Here is a 27,467-nt window from a genome sequence, read left to right as displayed (position 1 = left end):
TTTTAAAACAACCATCAATTATAAGGGTAAAACAGTTACTGCTGACATGTATGTTGTAGGTAACACTGACTCTAGGCAGTCCAGCTGTCTCCTTGGGGCCAAAACTGCTCAAGCTCTGGATATTGTTCAGTTTGCATTTTCTTCGTTTGCAGCTTCAAGTTCTATTCCAGATCAGTACCCTTCTCTGTTTGATGGCAAGATGGGCAAGATAGAGGGCATCTCTGTGAAACTGCACATTGATCATGATGTTCCCCCAGTGACACAGAGTCATAGGCGAATTCCATTCCATGTACGCAAAGATGTTGAGGCTGAACTCAAGCGTCTTGAAGACCTTGATGTTATTGAGCCTATTTCAGGTCCCACACCCTGGGTAAGCCCCGTTGTAGTTGTCCCCAAAAAGTCAAAAGGTGTTCGTGTTTGCATTGACATGCGTGAGGCTAACAAGGCTATCTCTAGGGAGAAACACCCTATGCCAACTGTGGAAGAACTTATGTCAGATTTGAATAGTTCTACAGTATTCAGCAAACTTGATCTGTCCAACGCATATCACCAACTTGAACTTGATGAGTCCAGCAGGTACATCACTACTTTTGTCACTCATGTTGGTTTACGGCGCTACAAACGTCTATTGTTTGGTGTGAATGCTGCATCTGAAATTTTCCAGAAGACGGTTGCAGACCTCCTTGCTGACATCCCTGGTGCAAAGAACTTGGCAGACGACATCATTATTCATGGTAAATCTCAGTCAGATCATGATCGAGCACTTAGCCTTACATTGGAGCGACTGAACAGATGTGGTGCCAAACTCAACAGAGATAAATGTGTCTTTTCTGTAAACAAAATCTCTTTCTTTGGCCATGTTTTCAGCGATACAGGTGTTTCGGCTGATCCAGAAAAAATTAAGGCTATTGTAGGTCACTCAGCTCCTCAAAACCCAGCTGAAGTAAGATCTTTCCTTGGCATGACGCAGTATGTTTCTCGATACATACCTCACTATGCAACCATGACTGAGCCACTCAGACGTCTCACTAGGCAAGATGTTCCTTGGGATTGGTCAAGTGATGCCCAAAATGCTTTTGATAGTTTGCGATCTGCTCTGTCTAGTACTAAGGTGATGGCTTACTTTGACCAGAACAAGTCAACTGAGGTTCTTGTTGATGCATCCCCTGTTGGAGTCGGAGCGATTCTCACTCAGGAAGGTAGAGTTATATGTTACGGAAGCCGTGCACTCACAGACGTGGAACAGCGATATTCACAAACAGATCGTGAGATGTTAGCTGTTGTTTATGGTGTTGAGCACTTCCATCTGTATCTCTTTGCTTCTGAATTCAAGGTGATCACAGATCACAAACCCCTTCTAGGTCTTGTGAACAGTCGTAAACCTGCTTCTGCGCGCATTGAGAGATGGCGTCTTCGGTTGATGCCGTATCAGTTCACACTCGAGTATCGTCCAGGTAAAGATGACCTGAATCCTGCTGACTATATGAGCAGGCACCCATTCACGAGGCCAAAACGTGATAATGCAGCTGAGGCTCATGTTGCTTTCATTGTCCAGAAGGCAGTACCGAAAGCTATGTCCTTACAGGAGATTCAAACCGCAACCAGAGAGGATGCTACACTGCAGAAAGTTATGACAGCCATTCAGTCCGGCAACTGGTCTCACTCCGATTGTACGTCCTTTGTCAGGTTTCGAGATGAGTTTTCGATAGTAGATGGTGTTATTTTGCGTGACCACCGCATTGTTGTTCCCACTTCCTTGCAGCAGCATGTTGTCGAAATTGCTCACCATACCCACCAAGGCATGGTTAAGACAAAGCAACTAGTTAGGGAGAAGGTGTGGTTCCCCGGCATTGATAAGATGGTTGAGGATGCGGTTAGATCTTGTATCCCATGTCAGGCTTCATATCCCGGTCCAAACAAACGAGAACCTATCTGTCCTACAAAGCTTCCTTCTAAGCCATGGGAAGAAGTTGCTGTTGACTTTGCAGGTCCTTTCCCATCTGGCCAATACTTGCTTGTTGTAATGGATGAACACAGCCGGTTCCCAGAAGTGGAGATTGTTTATTCGACAGCTGCCAGAGTTGTTGTACCTAGATTGAAGTCTATCTTTGCTCGACAAGGATTTCCCTCTGTCCTGAAGTCAGACAATGGTCCTCCATTTCAGGGACAGGAATTTGCAGAGTTTGCTTCTACCTGTGGGTTCAAACACCGAAGAATTACTCCTCTTTGGCCTGAGGCCAACGGAACTGTAGAAAGGTTTATGGCCACACTTAACAAGTTTGTTAGGGCTGCAGTTGCTGCGAACCGTGATTGGAGAGATGAACTTCATGATTTTCTCATGCACTATAGAGCAACTCCCCATGCATCCACTCAGATATCCCCCTTTGAAGCCCTTGTTGGGAGAAAGATGAGTATGGGACTACCTGAAATCTCAAAGCCTGTCTATCCTGTTTCTGTCTCTACTCGTTTGGCGATAAATGATGCAAACAGTAAGCAAAAGATGAAACAGTATGCAGACAGCAGACGTCACACAAGTCCGTGTACATTGATAGCAGGTGACCAGGTGCTGGTCAAACAGCGTAAGGTTGACAAACTTACACCTCCATATAACCCTGACCCTTACACAGTCAAAGAGAGACGTGGAAGCATGGTTATCGCTGATAGGAATGGTCATACCATTACTCGCAATTCCTCACATTTCAGACCTGTTAATGCTAGTATTCCTGATCCTGATCCTGATCCTGAGGGTGAACCTGAAAGCATTGTTGAATGTCCAGTCCCTCAGTTACCTGACCTTGGTTCGAGTCAATCTGATTTGTCTCCTACAATGACTCCTGTTCCCTTGCGCAGAAATCCACCTAGAGCAGCGGGAATGCCTAAGAGACTCTGTGATTTTGAACTGACATAGGTTAGCAGTGTCTGTTTTATTCAAGATCATGGTATTTGAAAAACCATTGGAAGTTTTGATATAAGTTTAATTTTTGTTTAAATTGTTAACATTGTTAAATGATTGTTTTATCAATGTAAAATAATAATCACTTTACGCCATGATCATTTATAGGCAATGACAAGCTATTAAACTTAAGACATTAGGATTAAGTTAATAACATTATATTGTTGTATAATAATTAAACAAAGTATCAAAAGGATTTCCCATTAAGCATATGGCTGCTAATGTTTATTGTCTAGTCAAGTAATCTTTGATTATATGCCTGAACCATGAGTGTATGTTGAATGTGAGTTGTTTATTATTACCATTATGACTTACCTCCCACATAAATACTTATGCTTTGAACAATTGTGTGAAACTTTAGATTTCCTTGATATGTTTAAGTAAAGAAACTTTTATCAGAGTTATTATGAGAGTGGAGATTTGATTAATCTATAAGGACTGTGAAGTTTTGTGTTTTATTTACATGGACATTGAAACAAATTACTTTGATTACTTATTCTTTTAAAATGTTGCTCAGTAATTTGTTTAATTTAACTTTATGCAGTTTTTCTTTAAAGGTGGGGAGGAATGTAGTGTTGTGTGTAAATGAATAGTTGAATGTAACCTGTGGTGTTTTGTACGACTAGGAGTTTTCGTAATGAACGCTTTCTGAGTAGCATGGTCTTGTTGTCTTTAAACCCGTAATTGGCCATTTATAACGTGCTTGTACGAGCTACAACACTAAATCGTCAAATTTAGGTGTCGTCGAATTTGGGTTGCGGTAGGATACATTAGTCTATAGTTTGTTGTCAAATAACCCACGGCTGATAGTTTAGATGTGTAGGGATTTAATCGCGAGAGCAAAACATTTGAAACCACGCATCTAATTCCGGTCGTGAGTTATTCAACAACAAAGTATAAAGTACACAAATTATTATCGATTCTAACAAGGTTTTACTAAAGATTAATACAGTCCAACCTGCCCGAGCGACCGCCTGTTAATAGCAACCAACAGTCAATAACGACCATACCGATTTCCTCCCGAACGATTTCACTATATATTGAACCTGCGAATAAAGCCCACCTGTGAACAAAGACCAACGACCACCCTTTTACATTCCCAAATCTCCATTTTGATAGCTTACAACGCCCACTGCAATCATAAAAATCAACGATTTCGCAACTTTCAAAAAAAAAATGGCCGCCAGGACGCTGCGTAGTCACGTGATACACATCTTACCAGTGGACTCGTCGGTCGCTATGGAGATATTGGCAAGTGACAGTTTATTGCACTCGATAGCAGTTGTTTGTTTATTTAACATGCATTGCTAATTGGTAGTCACCTGCTTCTTTTATGCATTTGATAGTTGGTCAAAAGTGTAAAAATTTGCCTTTGTATTTAAGTGACTCGAGATTAATGTACTAATTGCCGAAAATATCAAAGACAAATTTGGGGCTTTCATAAACTCATTAAGGAAATTGACGGTTTCATATCATTTACGATGCCTATTAAAGACAAACATTTTGAAAGTCATTTCTCCGTAATAAGACGTTCATAGATTATAGAAAAGTAAATTGTCAGTTCAAGTTAACCATCATGGCATCCAAGCGTAAGTTCTTGACGTTGGAAGAACGCGTTAAGGTCATTAGTTTGTTAGGTAAAGGACACAGTTGTAGACGAGTGGCTTGTGATCTTGGTGTTGGAAAAACTCAAATTCAGAGCATTTTAAGGCGTAAACATGAGATTATGGACGAATTCGAGGAGAACATAAACTGTGAAAGTAAACCCCCTAAGCGTGAGTCGGAATTCGCGTCAGTGAATGAGTGCATAAGTGGTTTGTTGGCGCAAGTGCAAGGCTCTTGCCTGTGTCTGGACCTATGATCCAGGAGAAAGCCTTGAAGTTTGCATGTGAGTTAGGATATTTGGACTTGAAGGCTGGCAATGGCTGGCTCGAGTCAGTATATGATAAATTAAATAAATAATAAAAACATAAGGGAATAGAAATACAACATGTAATAAATATACAAATGTAAAACAAAACTGTTTTCAATCCTTTATTTCATTATACATGCATAAGTATTCAAAAATTTAAACAATAGAGCACATACATAGATAAGGTACCTGTTAAAAATCTACTAGCATATTTTGCAAAGTTTCGATCGACCCTGCGAATAAAGACCACTTGTGAACAAAGACCACAACGACCAAATCCCTTGAGTGGTCTTTATTGACAGGTTGAACTGTACAATGCATACTATTTTTCTTGTGAACTATTTTATGTGAAGTTCCGCCCATAAAAATAACTTTCGGCTGTTCTGTCGATCAGATCCGCGACTTTCATTCATAATTATATTACCGGATTATTACGCTGGTGGAAAATGTATCAGCATGTTTTGTTGAGTTACATTTTTAGACGCGTCTTTTTGGATGCGTCTTTAATCCGCTGTTCACAAGTTTTTGATTCTTGGTCTCACGTGCACTGACCGGTTTAGAGACTGCAGCCAATGATTTATCACACATAATCGAGTTAAGAATGTCATTAATGTATGTTAGCATGTACACGGTGTAATCGATTTCATGACATGGGAATTTTAGCAAACAGAATTGGACCGACTGTTTGGGATTTTCAATCGGTCTTTCATGACCCCAATCGGTCTAGGACCGACTAAACCGAAAAAAATATGATCCCTGATTATGTGCATAACTGTTATTTTCTCTCATATCAAGAAAGAAGCAACTTCAACCTATGTTGAACTTTAACCAAAATTACAAGCTAAGCTAGTATAAACCATGGCATCCATATTTTTCAACAAACAATACCAATTTTCAACCTAAAATCAGATATAATTTAAAAAGCATTCTGAGCAAGTTTCAAGAAGACTGGGCACAATATTTGACTTCAAGAGAGGTAATGTAACAAGGTTTCAATAAATCTCAAATAAGGAAAACTGCCCTGTCCCATGGAAGCCATCTTTTTCAACAGATTGGAACCATTTGAGCTTCACCCAAATATCATTTGAACAAATCTTCTAAACAAGTGTTATGTTGATTGAGCTAAACATGTGACTGCAGGGCCCTCAATCTATCGAATTTCGGCGGCAGTCCCCCACCTGAAAAGTATACTTTTTTCCCCTTTTGGGAGGGAAAAATTCCCCCTAAAAAAAAAATGTTTTGTTTTTTTTATTTTTTTTAATAAAAAGATGTGTCTCATTATTGTTACATCTCAATTCTATTTCAATTTAATCTTTTCAAACATACTCAATTATGAAAAATGAAATGAATATAGTGCAAACATGTACAAATGAAATTATAATGAGAAAGTAAGTTAAAAAATCCCCCCAAAAGGGAAACGCCGCGAAAATTCCCCCTCCTAAGGGCTGCGGACCCCTTCCCCCAAAGTAGTGTGAGGACCCTGGACTGCTAGAGTGTTTAACAAAATTTAACTATAGCCATAACAGGAAAAATGTCACAACTCTGAATTCAATCTTTTTTAAATGGACCGCAACCATTTTTTAACTCAACCAAGATATCATTAGAAACAAATGGTCGACTCAGTTTCATGAAGATCGGATGATAAATGTGACTTGTTAACAAGCTTCTTTTATAACTTGACCTTAGAGACCTTCTTTTTAACCTCACGTGACCCAGTTATGAACTTGGCCAGTATATCATTGGGACAAACACATTGTGCACAGGTGAGCTGCAAAAAACTTCTAAAACATGGTACAACAAACTGATGGTGTTTTTTGCAGATTTTTCCACTTAAATTTATACAGGGCAACTTTTGCAGCGCATTCTCTATAAAGCAGGCACACCAATAAACATTGAATACAGTACTTCAACATCTTTGAACAATTGACAATATAGATGAAACCTTTAATATCACAACCAATACTTGCGGTTTTCTTTTATAAATCAAGTTAACTTTCTCCAAGATCTTGATTTGTAATCAGGCTTTTTCCGCTCCATTTTGGGAATACGCCACACTGGAATTTTGGGAATTTCGCGTCGTGAAAACACCCATTTTGGGAAAAAAATAATTCGCAAAATTGGCTCAATTGGGAAAAATTATCGCATGTAAATAGTGTTTCTTATATTTCAAAGAAGCCGTTAACTGGTAAAAAACGACTATTTTGATAACTTACTATTAAAATTTTACAAAGTATTATGAACATGTGAGATAAGTGCAGGTTTTTTAATCTGAATATGGGGAAAAGGCCTGGCCTTTTTCGAGGTGAAAAAAATCGTGCGAAGCGCCGGATTTTGAGGAAAATAAGGAAAGTCTTAAATAATCATTAACATATTTTACAGTTTTTAAAACAAATTCAAGGCAACAGATGATTTAATTATGCAACACTTTCTATTTTCTACACCGGATCAGGTTAACTTATATATTTTAAGGTAAAAAAAAAAAAAAAATTTTTTTTTTTTTTTTTTTGGAATTGGGAAAAAAAAATTCAATTGGGAAAAAAACAACCAGATTTGCATTGGGAATGGGGCCGAATTTCTGACCCGTGGCATAGGGCGGAAAAAGCCTGGTAATATTGGCAAAATGGCATTAAAATGTGGCTTTTTTTAGTAACATTAATAAAACGACATGCAAATGTAACTTTGTTAAGTTAAATAGGTAACATGACAATTTAGTTTAACCTTATTTAGTGACATAGTTAAATGAAATACATGCAAATGAGAACTTGTTAAAATAACATTGGTAAAATGAAATGCCAATATAACCTTGTTTAATAACATTGCGTGCCAATCTCACCTTGTTAACTGACAGGTAAATGACATGCCAATGTAAATTTGTTTAGTTAAATTGGTAAAGTGGCATGCCAATGTGATCTTGTTTAGTAACATTGGTTAAATGACATATCTGTTACCTAAGTAAGTAATATGGCTAACAAGCGCACCGCCTTGCGGGTGCAGACCGCTCATCTATTTTTCTTTTTAAAGGTGAAGGGACCTATTTCAATACTTCAATCACAAAGGAGGGAGGGGTGGGGTGGAGAGGGGTGTAAGTGTGGGGCTGTAGTCATTTATTACATTATCTTCCAAAAATGCAAAATAAATAAATATTTTTTTTTTGGGGGGGGGGGATTCTTGGGTGGGATACTTTACGGTCTTTCAAAATTAAAATAATACAAATAAATATTTGTGTTTTTTTATCTTCAAAAAGAAATTGAAGGGGGGGGGGTCGGGGGGGGGGGGGGGGGGGGTATAGTGTGAGGATGTGGTCATGTTCTTTAAAAAAAACAAAACTTTTGGGGGGGGATTCTGGGGTGGGGGGGTGGGGGATGGTTTGGGTCACTGAGCCTTTTGTGGTATGTCAGGTAAGAGTTGTTTTGTCAAAGTATCAATCAAATCTGATCATAAATGAAGAAGTTATGGAAATTTTAGCAAAATTTACTAATTTGACCTTGAGATTCAAGGTCATTCAAAGGTAAAGGTAAAATTCAACTTGCCATGTACAGTACCCTCATGATGGCATGAAAGTATTTGAAGTTTGAAAGCAATAGCCTTGATATTTTAGAAGTAAAGTGGATCCTAACACAAAATTTAACCATAATTATATTCAAAGTTACTAAGTCAAAAAAGGGCCATAATTCCGTCAAAATGACAACCAGAGTTATGCAACTTGTCCTGTACTGTCCCCTTGTGATAGTTTGCGAGTGTTCCAAGTATGAAAGCAAAGGCTCTGATACTTTAGGAGTAAAGTGGACCAAAACACAAAACGTAACCAAATTTTCAATTTTCTAAGTATAAAAAGGGAACATAATTCTGTCAAAATGCCAGTCAGAGTTACATAACTTTGCCTGCACAGTCCCCTCATGAAAGTTAGTAAGTGTTGCAAGTATGAAAGCAATAGCTTTGATACTTAGGAGCAAAATGGACCTAAACACAAAACTTACCCAAATTTTTTACCAAATTTTTAATTTTTTTAAGTATAAGAAGGGCACATAATTCTGTCAAAATGCATGCCAGAGTTATCTTACTTTGCCTGCCCAGTCCCCTCATGATAGTAAGTAAGTGCACCAAGTTTGAATGTAATAGCTTTGATACTTTATGAGAAAAGTGGACATAAACACAAAACTTAACCGGACGCAGACACCAAGGTGATGACAATAGCTCTTTTTTTTTTCCACAAATAGATGAGCTAAAAAAATGATATTTTAATCATGTTTCACCTTGTTTAGTAGTTAAATTGCGGAGGTTTCTAAACATATGACCCGCTGGTATGACCCCCATTCCCATCTTCTTAGCCCCATGGATATGAAAATAAATGAGTTTAATCCTAAGATTCTAATCTTTCATATTTAGCCAATGGAAATACATGCTCATTTATTACAAAAAATGTATATTGAATATACAAGTGAACAAGTTTGAAACAAAAAGCTTTTTTATCCTATTACCAGAGGAAAATCGATAGTATAACAACGATCGTATAAACATGGGCTTTATACTATCGCTATTTTTAGACCATGGTTTTCCGATCTCTATGTTAAGAACACTATATGTTTCAATGTGACGTCATAGCAAATGATGACGTTGAAGTAAACAAACATTTCGGAATCAACTTGGAAAACCAGCGTTGTTTCTTTGAATTTTAAAGTAGTTTTACTCTTTTTGAACGATTAACGACCACAAAATAATAGGATAAATAGAATATTATGTGAGTTTTGGATAAAGATCAAGTTTATCATGCTCGGCACGAACCATGTCAGCGCTCGGCAAGCCTCGCGCTACATCGGTTCTAAGCCTTGCATGATAAACTTGATCTTTATCCAAAACTAACATAATATTCTCTATGTATATGAAGGCCCTTGGCCTTTTTCTCAATCTTTAAGATCAAACATTCCTTCACTAAATAAAAAGCCCTCCCTTTTACTTAAGAGTAATTTATTTCTAGAACTTCTTATTAAATAACTGCCTCACACATGGGTCTACTATCCATAAAATCAGTACATTTCACAAGGCTGTCATTTATTACATTAAAACTACTTAACAAATCAGTCTTATATGCATGAATGGAAAATATTTGGTACAAATTAATTTTGAACAGCATGTCACTGAGATGTTTTGTGAGATAAATAGAGAATATTATGTGAGTTTTGGATAAAGATCAAGTTTATCATGCGAGGCTTAGAACCAATGTAGCGCGAGGCTAGAAAATGTTGTCACAAGGGACATATGTGTCATAAAACATTATTATAATCAATATACAAATGTAGTAGTGCTACTGGAAAAATATATTGATTACATATAAGAATATGCCTCATGATAAGATCTGACTTTGTGTGTTATTTATGAGTGTCCCTCTGGGAAAATGGGGTTTAAAGCATGGGCATAGTGGCATCCAAGATTAGCCTGGGCAGTTTGCACAGGCTAATGAGGGCAATTTAACACTTCCCCCCTAAACTGGATATGTGCTAAACAGAGACTTCCTTTTAACAAAAAATACCATAACAGCTGAAAGTGTTGTTCCTGAATAGCTTGTGCAGACTGCACAAAACAATCTGGTATATGACACTTTATGTACATGCATTAAGCCCCATTTTCTCAGAGCAAGGCCCACAATTAACTGTCAATAAGCCCCTTTAAACCAGTGAACCCAGCTCATGTTTTATGCAGGCCAACAACTCCCAGGAGACCTGGTACAGTTTCCAGCGGTGAAATGCCATGCAATCAATTGCCAATACAAGTTCTTACAAGTTGTTCAATTCCCCTGAATGTTTTGACTGGAAATAGTTCCAACCGTATGTGGTGTTTACTACAACAATGCAGTTTCAGTTGCCTTCAAATCAATTATTATCTTTACAATGCTTGGATGTAATCCAATCGATTACTGTTTGTATGCACCAAGAGAGACAAAGATAATAAATAGATAATTATTTGAATTATTTATAAGCTGATATACTCTCGGATGTTCAGCTATTGTGGCAAGAATCATTCCATTCATAATTCACTGGTTTGAAACCAACTATTCAAATATTTATAAGCAGTCTACGCCAATAACATATAGAGCGAAACTAAAAGCTATACATATGTAGCTGATGTAGTCTCCAATGTTTTGCTCTTCAGGCAACAATCATTCCATCAAGGAAGGCCGGTTCATAAGTCATTGTTTGGAAAGAGCTGTTCAAATATTTATAAGTAGTCTATGCCAAAAAACATATAGACCAAAGGCTATATAGATGTTCAACGCACTATACATGTTTGTCCTCATCATAGTCTGATTTGGATATGAAAATTACATTAATGCTGTGCATGGATTTCCTAAGCCTTGAAACCTCAATCCTTGAAACCAAAATCCTTGAAACCGCAATCATAGCCCATCCTTGGGTGTTGCCTCTGTGCCTCAACAAATTTCTTGGGAAAGCTTGCACAAATATTTCAGCTTGACTCTGTGAAAACGGTGCTTAATGCCAGTGACGAAAGTGCTGTCCCAATTTATTAAGCCTGTGCAGTATGCACAAACTACATGTAATCAGTGGCAACACTTTTTGCCTAGACTGAAGTTTCATTTAGAAGAAACCTCCTGGGAAAGAGAAACTTCCTAAAAACGGAAAGTCTGCACAGGCTAATCTGGAAATACACTTAACGCAAATTCAAAAAGCCCAGTTTTCCCAAAACAAGGCTCCTATTTATTAGTTATTTGTGTTTTTCTTGTAAATCGTAGAATGGTTAACTTTTAAATTGTTACATAAACTGATAAATTGTGCAATTTTATTGTGCAATTTTAACATACCCCATATTCTCATCCATACAGCATACAGTACAGCCAACGCGGAACAAACGTATTTCGCGATCCGCGGCTACAAGGCGAAACGAGTCAATGCCGCGTTAGTCGATGAAGACGCGTCAGTATGCGGCAGCAAGTCGCATTTTGCCGCAAAGCTTCGCATCTGTCTGCCGAGGCATGCCGCGATCCGCGACATGATGCCTAGTCGATGCGCATCATGAAATAAAAAATCTTTTTAAAATTATTAGTTACATGTAGTTAACAAATTTTGAAATAACAATTATAATAATAATTAAAATCATAATAAATTTATTGTGCGCGGATTGTATTAGCATATACATGTACATGTAAGCATAGTTAATGAGTCTGGCCAATTAAGTTTGTTTCCCGCCCGAAGTGTATGTATTTCACACATAAACAAGGTCACGTAATGATGTTTTCGCACATACAGGTGGTCAAAGCTCCAGCATATGGTGGATTTATAAATTAATTGCATGTTGATTTTGCTATTATATTTAAGCTGAGAAAATTAGCAGTTTAAAGCCACATCAATAATCAAGACGGTGAAGACGTATTTGTTGTTTTGTTAATTATCAGCTTATTATAACTATTGTTCGAATATGCGTTTATAAACACGTTTTATTTTGTTCATTATCAACTGTTAATATCGCTACTAATTACCCGATAATCCCGTATATTCCAATTTTAAAGCAAATGCTGGTAAATATTTACGATACACAAACATTCTCCATATTTTCTTAAGTATCAAATACATTTTGGCATTTGTTACTATTTAAAGAGATGATGAAATACCGTCTAAATGAGGCGTTTTTTTTCCAATGAACACGCAATTTACGCCTGACGTGATGTTCATGTATTTATACATCACAAAAAACACCCACACTTTCCAAACGACGTTCTACATTTCTGCATACTTTTTGCGCGCTTTTTAAGAAACAAAGGATATTTTAGCACTGTTTATTTGACGCTAGAATTAGCCAAAGGTCGTGTTAGCATTAAAATTCGGAAGTGTGTTTCGGATTACAAATTTAATAATGATAATTTGATAATCAAACGAAACATTAACAGTTGCGCGTAATTAATTCAACAATAATTTGCTAAAGCGCATTACGTGTCATATCGCTTATTTAAACGTGAAAATAATAATTATGAAACCAGCGTAAATCTTGGTTTCTACGCTACACATACATGTATGTACATGTAGGTGGATATCTTTTCACTCGATCCGTTGCGTACGTATGCGGCGGATTTACTCCACGAAAGTACGCGAGGTTTATACAGACTCGGCGTCGTTGCGCGGATCGATGCTGAGTGCCACGGCGATACGCCGCGTGAACACACGATTCGGCCGCCACGCGCTAATAATCTGGCCGTGGCATAGCCACGGATTATGTTTTTGCGGCGTTGGCTGTAATGTATATTGCATGAGATAATTATGTTCTTATTAGATTTTACGCATCAAACCCAGCCAACCAAACAAGTAAATAGTGATGAGAGTTCAAATATGCATGACATTGCATGACATAAATAACAAAAACACTTCTAAATGCCTGGCATATTTAACAAGAAGGTCATGTTGGCCCTGGGGTCGCTCACCAGAGTAGTATAAACATTAAGCAAGGGTTGTTAATGTTGTTTTGTGAAAAGAAAGGGTATATATTGTTCTGGCAGATATATAAATATATGCTTTTATTTTTTTGTGTATGCTTATATTTTTAACAAGGGACAAAATTGTCACAAAACCAGGTTTTCATTGTGAAAAAAAAATCTGATAAAGGGAGAAAACTCAAACTGAACTTTTGAAATGAACAAACAAAATTAACCCCCTTTGTAAGTTTGTTTAAAAAAAAAATATATTTTTAGTCGTGGCGACCTTGACATTGGAGATATTGACGTGATTCTTTCGTGCGACACACCATCCCATGATGGTGAACAAATATGCCAAATGATTTTAAAATCTGACAATGAACGACATAGTTATGGCCCGGACAAGCTTGTTCCGCCCGCCCGCCAGCCCGCCAGCCAGCCCGCCCGCATTCGCCAATCTAATAACCAGTTTTTTTCCTTCGGAAAACCTGGTTAAAAATAGAAATTTGTTAGCATTTGGGACAAAGCTATATTTTTGATAAAAGAAATATGAAGAAAGTAATTTAATAATGAGTAAAAGAAAATGGAAGTTTTTTTTCACAAATTGTAGTCAAGCTTTGAGATCATGAGATAAGCATCTCCGAATCTTTGGATGTTATAGGTGGGGGGGGGGGTGATTAATTACAATATGTATTTGCAAGAACAACTTAACATTGTACTTTTTCAATAGATTTAGTGTTTATGAAATAGTTTTTGCATAATTAAATACAAAAATTGTTCAATTGTTATCATATATCAAAGTCAGTTATAAAGCAGAAAAAGAGTATGAGAAATTCTATTGGATTATTGGATTGCGCTATTGTAATGGCGGTAATTTTTGGTTCCATTTGCAAGTGTTTTTGGCTTGAGCTCTTTTTTCTTCATTTTGGATTTTAAAAAAGGGGTGCTTGCAATACATTGAGGCACTTTATATGTGACAACTCATGGTAAATGAGTTTAAAAAAGGGGGTGCTTGCAATACATTGAGGCACTTTATATGTGACAACTCATGGTAAATGAGTTTAAAAAAGGGGGTGCTTGCAATACATTGAGGCGCTTTATATGTGACAACTTATGGTAAATGAGTTATATAGAGAGGAGGATAAATGAATGAAAGGTCAAAAAGATTCATTTGTATCATCATCATTATCTTTATCATCATCAGCAGCAGCAGCACAATCACCATCACCACCACCATCATGATGAATCATTTTGCTCCAACATCCTCATTACAACAAGAGTGTTAACATGGTTTTCAGGGGTGGCGAAATCTAAAAAAACTATACTTGTCCACGGACAACCATTTAGGAAATTTAACTTGTCCGTTGCTGAACTACACTTGTCCGTTAATGTTTATATAAATTATAAACGCATTTATTGATTAATGTAAAACAATGTGGAATATACCAAAATGAGAATGATTTGCTAGTTTTGTTTATAGTTGTATTTCAATAGTACATTCATTATAGCAGTATATTATAAACAATATAAAGACTTTCTAAAACGTTTAATCTTGCAAAGCTAGTGTTATAAAAACATGTGCTGAACATAAGTACATCATAATCTTAACAAATTAAACTAGTCCAATATGTCGACCTCATCAGACTGAGGCTCTGCGCCGCTAGCCTACTGGTAGCAATTTGATTATCATCAACTGGTAACCATTGAAAATCTGTGAGCCAAGTTTCTTGAAAAGTTCTGGTGCGTTTACTTAGATCAAATTTTTTATCATAATCTTTCTTAGTTTTTTGGGGAGGTGGACTGCTCAAAGCATCGGGTTTCTGCTCCGTTGTTGAAGATTTAAACAAGAGCACCGCCTTGCGGGTGCAGACCGCTCATCTATTTTCTTTTTAAAGGTGAAGGGACTCTCATTTTCAATCACAAAGGAGGGAGGAGTGGAGTGAAGAGGGGTGTATAGTGTGGGGTTGTGGACATTTATTACATTATCTTCCAAAAAAGCGAAAAAAAAAAAAAAAAAAAAAAAAAAATCGGGGGGGGGGGGTATAGTGTGAGGGTGTGGTGATAATTTGTGAGATGATCTTAAAAAAAAAAAAAAAAAAAAAAAAAAAAAATCAAAAAAAAAATTTGGGGGGGGGGGTGGGGGGGTGGGGTGGGGGTATAGTGTGAGGGTGTGGTGGTCATTTGTGAGATGATCTTATAAAAAAAAAAAAAAAAAAAAAAATTAGGGGGGGGGGGGAGGGGGGGGAGGGGGGGGGAGGGCACGGGGGATGGTTTGGGTGAAGTCTATTGTGGTATGTCAGGTAAGAGTAGTTTCATCAAAGTATCAATCAAATCTAATCATAAATAAAGAAGTTATGGCAATTTTAGCAAAATTTAATAATTTGACCTTGAGAGTCAAGGTCATTCAAAGGTCAAAGTAAAATTCAAGTTGCCAGGTACAGTAACCTCATGATAGCATGTAAGTATTTGAAGTTTGAAAGCAATAGCCTTGATACTTCGAGTGGATCGAAACACAAAATTTAACCATATATTAAAAGTTACTAAGTCAAAAAAGGGCCATAATTCCGTAACAATGACAACCAGAGTTATGCAACTTGTCCTTTTACTGTACCCTTATGATAGTTTGTGAGTGTTCCAAGTATGAAAGCAATATCTATGATACTTTAGGGGTAAAGTGACCAAAACATAAATCTTAACCAAATTTTCAATTTTCTAAGTATAAAGGGCCCATAATTCCGTCCAAATGCCAGTCAGAGTTACATAACTTTGCCTGCACCGTCCCCTTATGATAGTTCATAAATCTTGCAAGTATGAAAGCAATAGCTTTGATACTGTAGGAATAAAGTGGACCTAAACACAAAACTTAATCAAATTTTCAATTTTCTAAGTATAAAAAGGGCACATAATTCTGTCAAAATGCCAGTCAGAGTTACATTACTTTGCCTGCACAGTCCCCTTATGATAGTTAGTAAGTGTTGCAAGTATGAAAGCAATAGCTTTGATGCTTAAGGAATAAAATGGACCTAAACACAAAACTTAACCAAAATTGTCAATTTTCTAAGTATAAAAAGGGCACATAATTCTGTCAAAATGCATGCCAGAGTTATCTAACTTTGCCTGCCCAGTCCCCTCATGATAGTAAGTAAGTGTACCAAGTTTGAATGCAATAGCATTGATACTTACTGAGAAAAGTGGAACTAAACGCAAAACTTAACCAAAATTTGCAATTTTTTAAGTACAAAAAGGGCACATAATTCTGTCAAAATGCACGCCAGAGTTATCTAACTTTGCCTGCCTAGTCCCCTCATGATAGTAAGTAAGTGTACCAAGTTTGAATGCAATAGCATTGATACTTTCTGAGAAAAGTGGACCTAAACGCAAAACTTAACCGGACGCCGACGCCAACGCCAACGCCAACGCCAACGCCGACGCCAAGGTGATGACAATAGCTCATAATTTTTTTTCAAAAAATAGATGAGCTAAAAAACTAAATGTTCCATTTTTACCATTAAAGTCGTCTTAAATAACAAGGTAGACCGTGTTTTGATTATCTTACTTTGATACTTTTTATATCCGTCTGATTGTAAAAATAAAGAAACCAGTCTGTACACTGTCTTACAGTCGGGCCGAATGTTTAAAATGCGACATGCCTCCTGGTCTCTTACAGAATAAGGGTGATCACTGCGCAGGAGAGTGCCCGTATTTTAGCTTGATTGCTCCGCAAATAGCACTGACAATGTAATCGCATGTCAACATCCGGTTTTGTAAAACTTAATTACGGCTTTAATACAATGTATTTTTTTGTATACCTGGGCCCGACTTTTAAAAAACTTGTTGTCCACGGACAACTTAATTGAAAAAAATCAGTTGCCCAGACAAGCAAATGTACGACTCGGGCAACTCGGACATTTGATTTCGCCACCCCTGGTTTTAATACAGCCATATAAGCAAAACTGCTGCTCCCCTGGATGAAATGTTTTTAAACAAACTGTAACCAATTTAAAACTCAGCCGAGAAATCATTAGAACAAATTTTCTGACCAAGTTCCATAAATATTGGACTATAAATGTGACTTCTAGATTGTTAACAAGGTTTTACTATAGCCACACAAGGAAAACTGCACGCCCCCTGGCAGCCATGTGTTTCAACAGACAAGAACCATTTTCCAACTCAGCTGAGCTATCATAAAAAAACTAATGTTCTGACCTTGTTTAAACTCGAGTGTTACATGTAACAAAGTTTTTACTATAGTGGTATATGGAAAACTGGAAAACTGCCCCCTGGCAGCCATGTTTTCAAACAAACAGAAACTATTTTTCAAACTTGGTTGAGACATCAAGAAAAAATGTTATGACAAAGTTTCATGAAGATTGGACTATAAAATTAATGTGACTCCTAATCTGACCTCATGTGGACAAGTTTCAAACTTGACGTAGATATAATTGGGACAAAACTTTGGACCAATTTCTATGAAGATCAGACAGTAAATGTGGCCTATAGAGTTTTAACAAGGCGAAATGTTGGCAACCCATCACGGATGATGGAAAACGGACAGAAGGTGATCTCAAAATGAGCAAGTTGTTGTGCTCAAGTGACCAGCTTAAAGAAATATTTGATATTGAGAGTTTAGTATAGATTTTTAGCTATACATGTAATGGTTAGATATTGTGCAGTTACCATTTCAGAGATGTGATGGCATATATTTTACAGATATTTGATCTGAATCCAATTAAAACACAACAGCTGGAAATATGTCACATGATCAAATGCTTATTTAACTGTACACCACCCACTCATTTCTTATATGTAAATGCACAATAGCCTGCTAAAAATGTGTGCAGAAAAAATAAACAAGTATACATGTAGCAGCCTAACAATAACACGTGAAACTCTTTATTGCATCATACATATACAGGCTTATTTAGTTGTAAATTATTATTGTATATTCAGTAGTTTTTAATAAATGTACATCATCACTGCAATAAATCTATTCAGCCGGTATGCGAGTCCCAACGGCTAGTACCAAAAAAACAGAGTTTTTGTTTATTTGCTATATAGGCAAAGGAGGGATGTAAGGGAACAATGAAATTTGACAATGTTTATATATTTATTTTTCTTGTTTGATTTAAAGGTTACCATTCACTTTAAGAACTTTTCTGTTTACTGTAATGACTACCTCATATTGTTATACATTTTATTCTTGAAAAATAAGAACACTTGTGCTTTATATATATTATTTAAAAGAGTTTGCCAATAAATTATTTTCTGAATATCATACAAATAATGTTTGAGCCTCTGGGAAAATGGGGCTTAATGCATGTGCATAGTTTTGTCTTTATTTTATAGCCTGTGCAGTCCACACAGGCTAATCAGGGATAAAATTTAACGCCTCAAACAGATTTTAACTAAGGAAAGAATTACTTTCAACAACAAAAATACCATTAAAGTATATGCACATGCATTAAGCCCAATTTCCCATATTGCAGCTCATTTCTATATTACAGACATCAGCAAATACATGTCAGAACCTGCAGATATGTTGCTGTTCAGACTTTGATGTCCTGTAAGATAACCTTAATAAAAGGCAGAAGCCCAATTTGAAACAAGAAGAACTTGTCTGGCGCAATGTCAGACACTTTCAAATTATGTCCGACATACAGTGTTTTTTTCACCATTTTGGTAATGGGGCCGGGTCCCTTTGGATTGAGAAAATTTGCGGCGTTTTGTCTAAAATTGGGAAAAATTTTAGCGTTGTTGTTGTTCTGCTAAAAAAGCTTCAAAATTGAGAATACAGGACTGGTGTGTTCATTATTATATTTACTGAGGTTGAACTTGAATGGATGGGAGATGAACAAAATATTGAGATCTAAAAAAAATATTATTATTATTAAAAAAAATATTTAATCTTCCATTTGGAATTTGTGGCTCCCATTTGGGAAAAATATATACTTTTTTAAATTGGGAATGGGGCCGGTTACTCGACCCGATTTTGAATGAAACAAACACTGACGTGTCTTACAGTCTTACACATTTTGTGGTGTCTGTATACTTGGAAAGATTTTCACATAAAAGTTCAGAATGCATTTAACCCTTTACCCTATAAGAAGCAAAGTGAAAATGGCTTTTGCAACCAGCATAAAACCAGAACAGCCTGCAAGTAACTCACAGTCTGTTCACGTTTTATGCTGTTTGCTGCTCATCAGTAACTAAGGGTTGAAAACAAAACTTGAATTTAGTTAGAAAGGTATTTTATTAAATTCAACTTTCTTAGGACTCCAAACGTGTCAAAATGTGTATCTAAGTGGGTAAGGTTTAATCATGTGGTACAATCCCTTTAATAACAGAATGAAAAACCTCCCCACTATGGCTTGTGAAATGACTCCCAATATGTCCACCAGATAAGAACTCACATGACGTGTAAGTTGTTTGTAAACATACAACCAGTCTTATCTGCTTTTGTGAGTCTGAGGTCCAATCTACTGTTATTTCGTAACTTTCAGTCAATAATATAACCAGGCTTCAAGCTACAGTAAATTTAACAATTCTACTTGAACACGTTCTGGTGCTACAATGAGTATTTAAAAAGCAATTTAATTGAAAAGTATTATCTTTTATTGGTCTTTAATATGAATTGTGATGCTATGGGCTTAATTTTTAAGTACACTTAAATGTTCAATGAATAATTCTTGGCCTAGTGCGAGGTTTAGAGCTCCTTTAAATTAGTTTAATTATGAAGTTTCAGTTTTATATTAAAGGCTATATTAAAGGGGTGGTGTATGGATTTTGGCCCGCAGCAATATTATTTATAAACTTAATTTATGAACAACTGTAATACATGGTTTTTGCTTACCTGATGCAAGAATTCATATCATTAGTATATTACCAAATACCATGTCAATAACTGATATCATTTTCTCCTTCATGGACTTCATGCGGAGAAAAATCCCAATGTAAGAAAAATAACAACATTTATCATATTCTTTGTGAGTAACGTTAGGCTTAGGCTATCTAAGCAGCAAAACTTCTTATATCTCTATCTTAGAAAAAAAAATCTGCAAAAAAACGTAAAATTTATTTCAAAATTATTCAAAATATTTTCAGAAAATGTAGAAGCCCAAAATGCTGCCAATAACAAATTTCTGTAGCCATTGGAACAAGCAACATTTCTGTAGCAAACCCGCAAAGGGTTGAAATCAACCCTAATTGAGAAAATATTAAGTTGCAGGCATCCCAACTGGCGTACGAGTCATAACTCACTCACAAGATATCATTGAAACTGTCTCTTCAGTGACCAAGGTAACACTACCTGAGCACGTATGCGTCCATGTCTGGGTTCACCTCGTGGGAGATCACCTCACACTGAACCAGCTTCAACAGCTTCTCCCAGTCCTCCCTGCAAACACATAGCACACTGCATAACATTCACCAAACACAGAGCATGCTGCAAAACATTCAGCAAATGCAGAGCATGCCAATACAGAGCACACTGCATAACATTCACCAAACACAGAGCATGCTGCAAAACATTCAGCAAATGCAGAGCATGCAAACACAGAGCACACTGCATAACATTCAGCAAATGCAGAGCATGCAAACACAGAGCACACTGCATAACATTCAGCAAATGTAGAGCATGCAAACAAAGAGCACACTGCATAACATTCAGCAAATGCAGAGCATGCAAACACAGAGCACACTGCATAACATTCATCAAACACTGAGCACACTGCAAAACATTCAGCAAACACAGAGCATGCAAACACAGAGCACACTGCATAACATTCAGCAAATACAGAGCATGCAAACAAAGAGCACACTGCATAACATTTAGCAAACACAGAGCATGTAAACACAAAGCACACCGTATAACATTCAGCAAACACAGAGTACACTGCATAACATTCAGCAAATGCAGAGCATGCAAACACAGAGCACACTGCATAACATTCAGCAAACACGACAGAGCATGCAAACACAGAAAACACTGCATAACATACAGAAAGCACAGAGCACACTGCACTAAGCAAACACAGAGCACAATACATAAGATTCAGCAAACACAGAGCATGCTTCTTGCAAACACAAATCATGCAATTTACACAGACTGCACGGCATAGCATTTACCAAATAAAGACCACACTTCATAACACTCAGTGGCAGTTAAATATCGATATCTTGTTCCCTTTAAAAATATTTGTATTGATATTTTACCATGTCCAGTTAAATAATACTTATTTATTAATTATTGTCAAAATTTGGTGAAAAAACTGCAAGTGGTGTTGTATCTATCAATAACAAAAAGTTAGAAACTGATTCTGCTGAAGAATATAAAAGACATGTATGAATAGTGATGCCATGTGGAATTGGTTTAAGAATGGTTTTTTACTAAATAACACCAAAAATACTATGTTCAATTCTATTAACAAGGAAAGGAAATTTATTGGCAAGTAATCAATATTAAATTATGATGTGTTATAATTGGGTCACATGCATGTAGCAGAGATAAGGATCTGTGGGTTTTTTGTTAAAAAAAGTCAACATGACTGTGTACAGTCTGCCAGTCACGCATTTTCAATAGAATGTTTAAAAGAATGGCAATAGTGCAAGTTTCTATCTCTTTGCTGATTCTCATTTGGGGCGTTTCCCTTATTAACTCTTTCAGTGCTGGAACCAAATTTTGACGGCCTTTCCAAACAGTTTGGATCCAGATGAGACGCCACAGAACGTGGCGTCTCATCTTGATCCAAACTGTTAGCTATTCTGATAGTATTCTTTGAAAAAATCGAAAAAATGCTAATTTTAGACATTCAGCAGAAGACGTTTTAGCAGACGACAAATTTCCCAGCATGCAAAGGGTTAACAGTGTATGTCCATAGGAACCTTTCCACAATATGACCCCATACCATATATAAATTACATTTGCCAATTGGAGTGATGAATGACACCATTCGATAATATTTGCACAACAAAATGTAAATTTGTATGGCAAAATCAGGGCAGTGAGGCAAATCATGATATAGCTTGAATAGTTTTATTGCACACATTGACATAGATTAAATACTAGAAATGGCGCGGCAGAGGCCGACGCGTATCCCAACGCCGCATGTTTAACCCAGGGGCGCCCCATGGTTGGTAATGGGTCCATGCATAGTTGAGATTGACCGTATTGTCATAAGAAAAGTTCAGTATCAATTAGAAGTGAATCAGTGTAGAAATGAAGAAATTATAATAAAAAAAATTTGGGTGGGTGTCGCCTATTATGGGCGGGGCGCCCCACGGTTGGTAAAGGGGCCATACATAGTTGAGATTGATCGCATTGTCATAAGAGATGTTCAGTATCTATTTGAAGTTAATCGGTGTAGAAATGAAGAAATTATAGTAAAAGGCAAATTTGGGTGGGCATGGCCTATGTGGGCGGGGCGCCCCAGGGTTGGTTATGGCGCCATGCATAGTTGAGATTTACTGTATTGTCATAAAAGAGGTTCAGTATCAATTAGAAGTGAATCGGTGTAGAAATGAAGAAATTATAGTAAAAGGCAATTTTGGGTGGGCGTGGCCTATGTGGGCGGGGCACCCCAGGGTTGGTAATGGGGCCATGCATAGTTGAGATTAACTGTATTGTCATAAGCGGTTCAGTATCAATTTGAAGTGAATCGGTGTACAAATGAATAAATTATAGTAAAAGGCAATTTTGGGTGGGCGTGGCCTATGTGGGTGTGGCCTATTATGGGCAGGGCGCCCCAGGGTTGATAATGGGGCCATACATAGTTGAGATTGACCGTATTGTAATAAGAGAAGTTCAGTATCAATTAGAAGTGAATCGGTGTAGAAATAAAGAAATTATAGAAAGACAATTTTGGGTGGGTGTGGCCTAATATGGGCGTGGCGCCCCAGGGTTGGTAATGGGGCCTTACATAGTTGAGATTGACCATATTGTCATTAGAGATGATCAGTATCAATTTGAAGTAAATCGGTACAGAAATGAAGAAATTATAGTAAAAGGCAATTTTGGGTGGGCATGGCCTATGTGGGCGGGGCGCCCCAGGGTTGGTAATGGCGCCATGCATAGTTGAGATTGACCGTATTGTCATAAAAGAGGTTCAGTATCAATTTGAAGTGAATCTGTGTAAAAATGAAGAAACTATAATAAAAGAAAAGTTTGGGTGGGCGTGGCCTATGTGGGCGGGGCGCCCCCCAGGGTTGGTAATGGGGCCATGCATAGGTGAGATTAACTGTATTGTCATAAGAGAGGTTCAGTATCAATTTGAAGTGGATCGGTGTAGAAATGAAGAAATAATAGTAAAAGGCAATTTTGGGTGGGCGTGGCCTATGTGGGCGGGGCGCCCCAGAGTTGGTAATGGGGCCATGCATAACTGAGATTGACCATATTGTCATAAGAGAGGTTCAGTATCAATTTGAAGTGAATTGGTGTAGAAATGAAGAAATTATAATAAATGGCAATTTTGGGTGGGCGTGGCCTATGTTGGCGGGATGCACGAGGATTGGTAATGGGGCCATGCATTGCTGAGATTGACTGTATTGTCACAAGAGAGGTTCAGTATCAATTTGAAGTGAATCGGTGTAGAAATGAAGAAATTTTAGTAAATGGCAATTTTGGGTGGGCGTGGCCTATGTGGCCGGGGTGCTCAAGGGTTTGTAATGGGGCTATGCATAGTTGAGATTGACATTATTGTTATAAGAGAGGCTCAGTATCAATTTGAAGTAAATCGGTGCAGAAATGAAGAAGTTAATGTAAAATAACATAAAAAAATGAGTGAAAATCTCTGACCCGGCCCTGCCCCAACCCCCATTGACCCAGGGATCAGATAAAAATTCCCTCACTGTCACCGTCGCACATATGCTCAAAGCTACCATGTATGTAAGTTTCAAGGTTCTAGTGCTAATAGTGTAGGAGGAGCAGGTGGCCAGGACGGAGGGACGGACAGACAGACACACATCAATACAATTTCCCCACTTTTTCTCTGAAAACGTGGGGATAACAACATTAACCATGTTATCATCAGTTAAAACATTCTTAATGTTTTAAATGAAATGTATGTAAAGCGAAAAAAATGGGAGAGAAAAAAAAACAGGTATTAAAACATTGACTTGTTTCCGAGTCTGTGATACTGCAAATGAGTTAAGGTTTAACAATATTGAAACAGTGTTTTTTTCAACATTTTGGGGCCAGGTCCCTTGGGATTGGGGAAAAAAGCTGGCATTTTGACCAAATTTGGGAAAATAGTGTTTTTGTTGTTTTTCTAAAACATGCTTCAAATTTGAGAGTGGGTGTTTTCACTATTATATTAACTAAGGTGTAACTTAAAACAGTCTATTATGTGAAGTTGGAAAACGACATTAATTCTAGAATGGACTGTTTCAGCTTCATTTGCTTTGTTTTGACCATGCAAATGTCAGTGGTCATAAAAACAAAGATTAAAGCCATAGAGTACAGAGTTCTCTATTAAAGATAGATGGACCTTTGCTCATGCACCGTATGGGCAAACCCTCTTTGCTAATGCACCGCATAGGCATACCTTCTTTGCTCATACACCGTATGGGCAAACTCCCTTTGCTCATACACCGCATGGGCATATCCCCTTTGCTCATGCACCGTATGGGCAAATCCCCTTTGCTCATACACCGTCTGGGCAAACCCTCTTTGCTCATACACCGCATGGGCATACCCCCTTTGCTCATACACCGTCTGGGCAAACACCGTTTTCCAACTTCACATAATAGACTGTTTAAAACAAAATAAATGCTTGTTACTTTCTTGCTGTTATGGCTGGAAAGTTATCAGCATTTTAAAAAATATAAGTAATAAAGGGTATAAAACGGCCAAAAATACTTGTCTCAACAAAGACATCGCCATTTAGATCGTCACATGATTACCCCTCTGACCATGGAGATTGAACTCAGGCTCTCTCAGCTCCTAGGCAGACGCTCTACCTCGTTGCTTTAAAAGCTAGCTAACATAGCAAGGCAATATAAGTGCTCCTCTTACATCATCCTACTATGCTTATCTGATATTGACATTAACATGTCTTTTTCCCAAATAAAGGCTATTTATTTGCACAGATAACATGTAGTTGGTTTGAATAGATATTCATAAAAATCTGTGAAATTCATGATAACTTTGTTTAAGCTTTTGGATTTCTTTCTAATTGTATTTCTCTTCCAGTAGTGACTAAATTTGTTGTGTTGTTGATGACAACAGATGTACAGTGATATGAGAAAAATCATGTGTTTATGTATATGCGAAAGTACATTAATAAAAAGTGCTCATGTAAATTAAGAAAAACAAGTAAACCACAAGCAGACAAATTTTGGTTATAACATCAGGCAACAATCAAAAGGATCAGTATTATTGCTTTCCACAGGTCATTAAGTGGTCCCTCGCTGGGACGCTTGGATTCCAAAATCAGAGTCTCCATGGCTCTTGAAATTTTCCGATCAGTGTATTTTTTCAGTAACTGCAACTAACCATTCTGTTGATTATACAAAGTTTGCAAACACCTGATGTCCGACTTAGTGACTTATCAATTTGTTACTAGGTTATGTAGTTTTGGGATCGTTATGGGCAAATTAAGCAGAGAAATTTAGTAGGTAGTACCCCAAGCGCTTGCATTTTATTTACAGTCCAACCTGAGAACAGCGGTCAGTCAAGGGTAATGGCCAAGTGACTGTTGTAGAAAGGGGACCGCTGTTCTCAGATGAGCCCTATTTATGGTTATTCAGTAGGTAGTATTGGCAAGTTGTTATCCCACCCAGCCGTACACAAATATTCTGTTCCCAGTCCGTGCACAGGCTGATGACAGCATTAGGAACAACTGGCAGGGAGAGACGAGTGGCTATCCAGAGACTGAGCCAAGCAGCCGAACGGGCATCAAGCTGGCTGTGGCTGAGGCGAGAGGAGAAGAGCCGGAAGCAATCAACCAACACACAGTGACTGATCACCACTGTGGGCCCACCGCTATCAGAATGTTCATGGAAGTAAAGGGCCGAAACATTCTAAGACGGGGTAATCCATGCTGATGATGTTGGTCGAGGAGCAGTCTTTAGACTGTATTTAAACTAATAACAAAAACAATTATTGAACAATACAAATAAATATATTTGTTAATTAAATTGATTTAAATATATACCTATGCTTACAATTATGAATTTATAAAAGAATCATATTTTTGTTTATACCTGCATCTTGTTCAAAGAGTAAACTGCCAGTCTGTATTACTTTCATTAGACGATATTTAAAAATTAAGATTGTCAGGTGTTCTTGATAATGCACTGTTATAAACAGTGCTATACATAAAACATCTACTAGCATACAGGCCGAAAGTTTGTTAGTGAGAGTGATTTGAGTGTTTACTTTTCCCACCTCCAAATGACTGCCTCATGACCACTGTAAACAGGTGAAAAATGGCTTTCAGAGTGAAAAATACTGGCCGTAGGCCACAATAGTCAGCTTGAAGTTATTATCTGGTGCAATATCAAAATATTTTTTGTAGGGGGTAATCTAGACTGACTGCTGCAGGCAGGAGACCCCTGTTTTATGCGTCATAGTTCATCAAATAACACATAAATTTGACACATTAATGTAAAAAATAAACGTCAGAAAACACCCTTCTATAACCAAACCTAATGGCCCGGGGGCATCTGAAAAAAACTGAAATGCACCAAGTATGATTTGGTAAAAGCAAAAATCTATGAAAATATGATTATTTTGTTGTCTTGGAGCTTTGTTGACATTAAGCTGACTTATTATTTATACATAATGGTCACAATGAATCAACTCGCAGGAACACAGTAAGAGAGATAACACACAGTTTGTTTCGCTTAATAATGTATTTACAGCCATCTCATGAATAATATTCCACTTATCAATTTTAAATTAAAAGTAGGGCCTTTGTCGAGAGTTCTTTCTCTCTTCTGGTATCAAAGTAGTTATTTAATAATTTGTATTTATCCTGAGCCATTATGTGTTTCTGCAACATTTTTGAGCACCTAAATTTTAATTGGGGGCTATGTTCAAAGTGGAGTGCTACAGACTACAGTGCTGTCTTGAGTAGTAATTAGTTATCAAACAAAAATAGCATTTTTCCAAATTTTAAGAAAATTAACTCTTCATTTTAAGAAAATTAACTCTTCATTTACCAAGTCAACGTGAACATGTCATCTTCCCC

At 37.2% G+C, this 27,467-nt stretch overlaps 1 protein-coding gene across 4 annotated transcripts in view; it reads right to left on the bottom strand.

The window, feature by feature from the left end:
• The window catches only part of LOC127853789 (S-adenosylmethionine decarboxylase proenzyme 1-like), a 75,930-nt gene that overhangs the window by 36,669 nt on the left and 11,794 nt on the right, over positions 1–27,467 (bottom strand). For 3 of the 4 annotated variants that reach the window (XR_008036747.1, XM_052388561.1, XM_052388560.1), the window contains exon 2: positions 20,588–20,674. Coding sequence is in view for 3 of the 4 variants with exons in the window: in XM_052388560.1 (XP_052244520.1) it covers positions 20,588–20,674 (87 nt within the window). In the remaining variant the exon portion in view is untranslated. Of the gene's footprint in view, positions 1–11,679; positions 11,819–20,587; positions 20,675–27,467 lie in introns of those variants that run through there. The other variant, XM_052388562.1, reaches the window with a different exon arrangement.

This window comes from Dreissena polymorpha, chromosome 12 (genome assembly GCF_020536995.1).
Source record: "Dreissena polymorpha isolate Duluth1 chromosome 12, UMN_Dpol_1.0, whole genome shotgun sequence".
Lineage (NCBI taxonomy): Eukaryota > Metazoa > Mollusca > Bivalvia > Myida > Dreissenidae > Dreissena > Dreissena polymorpha.
Note: the sequence above shows the minus strand (reverse complement) of the source record. Positions and strands in the feature narration are given on the sequence as shown.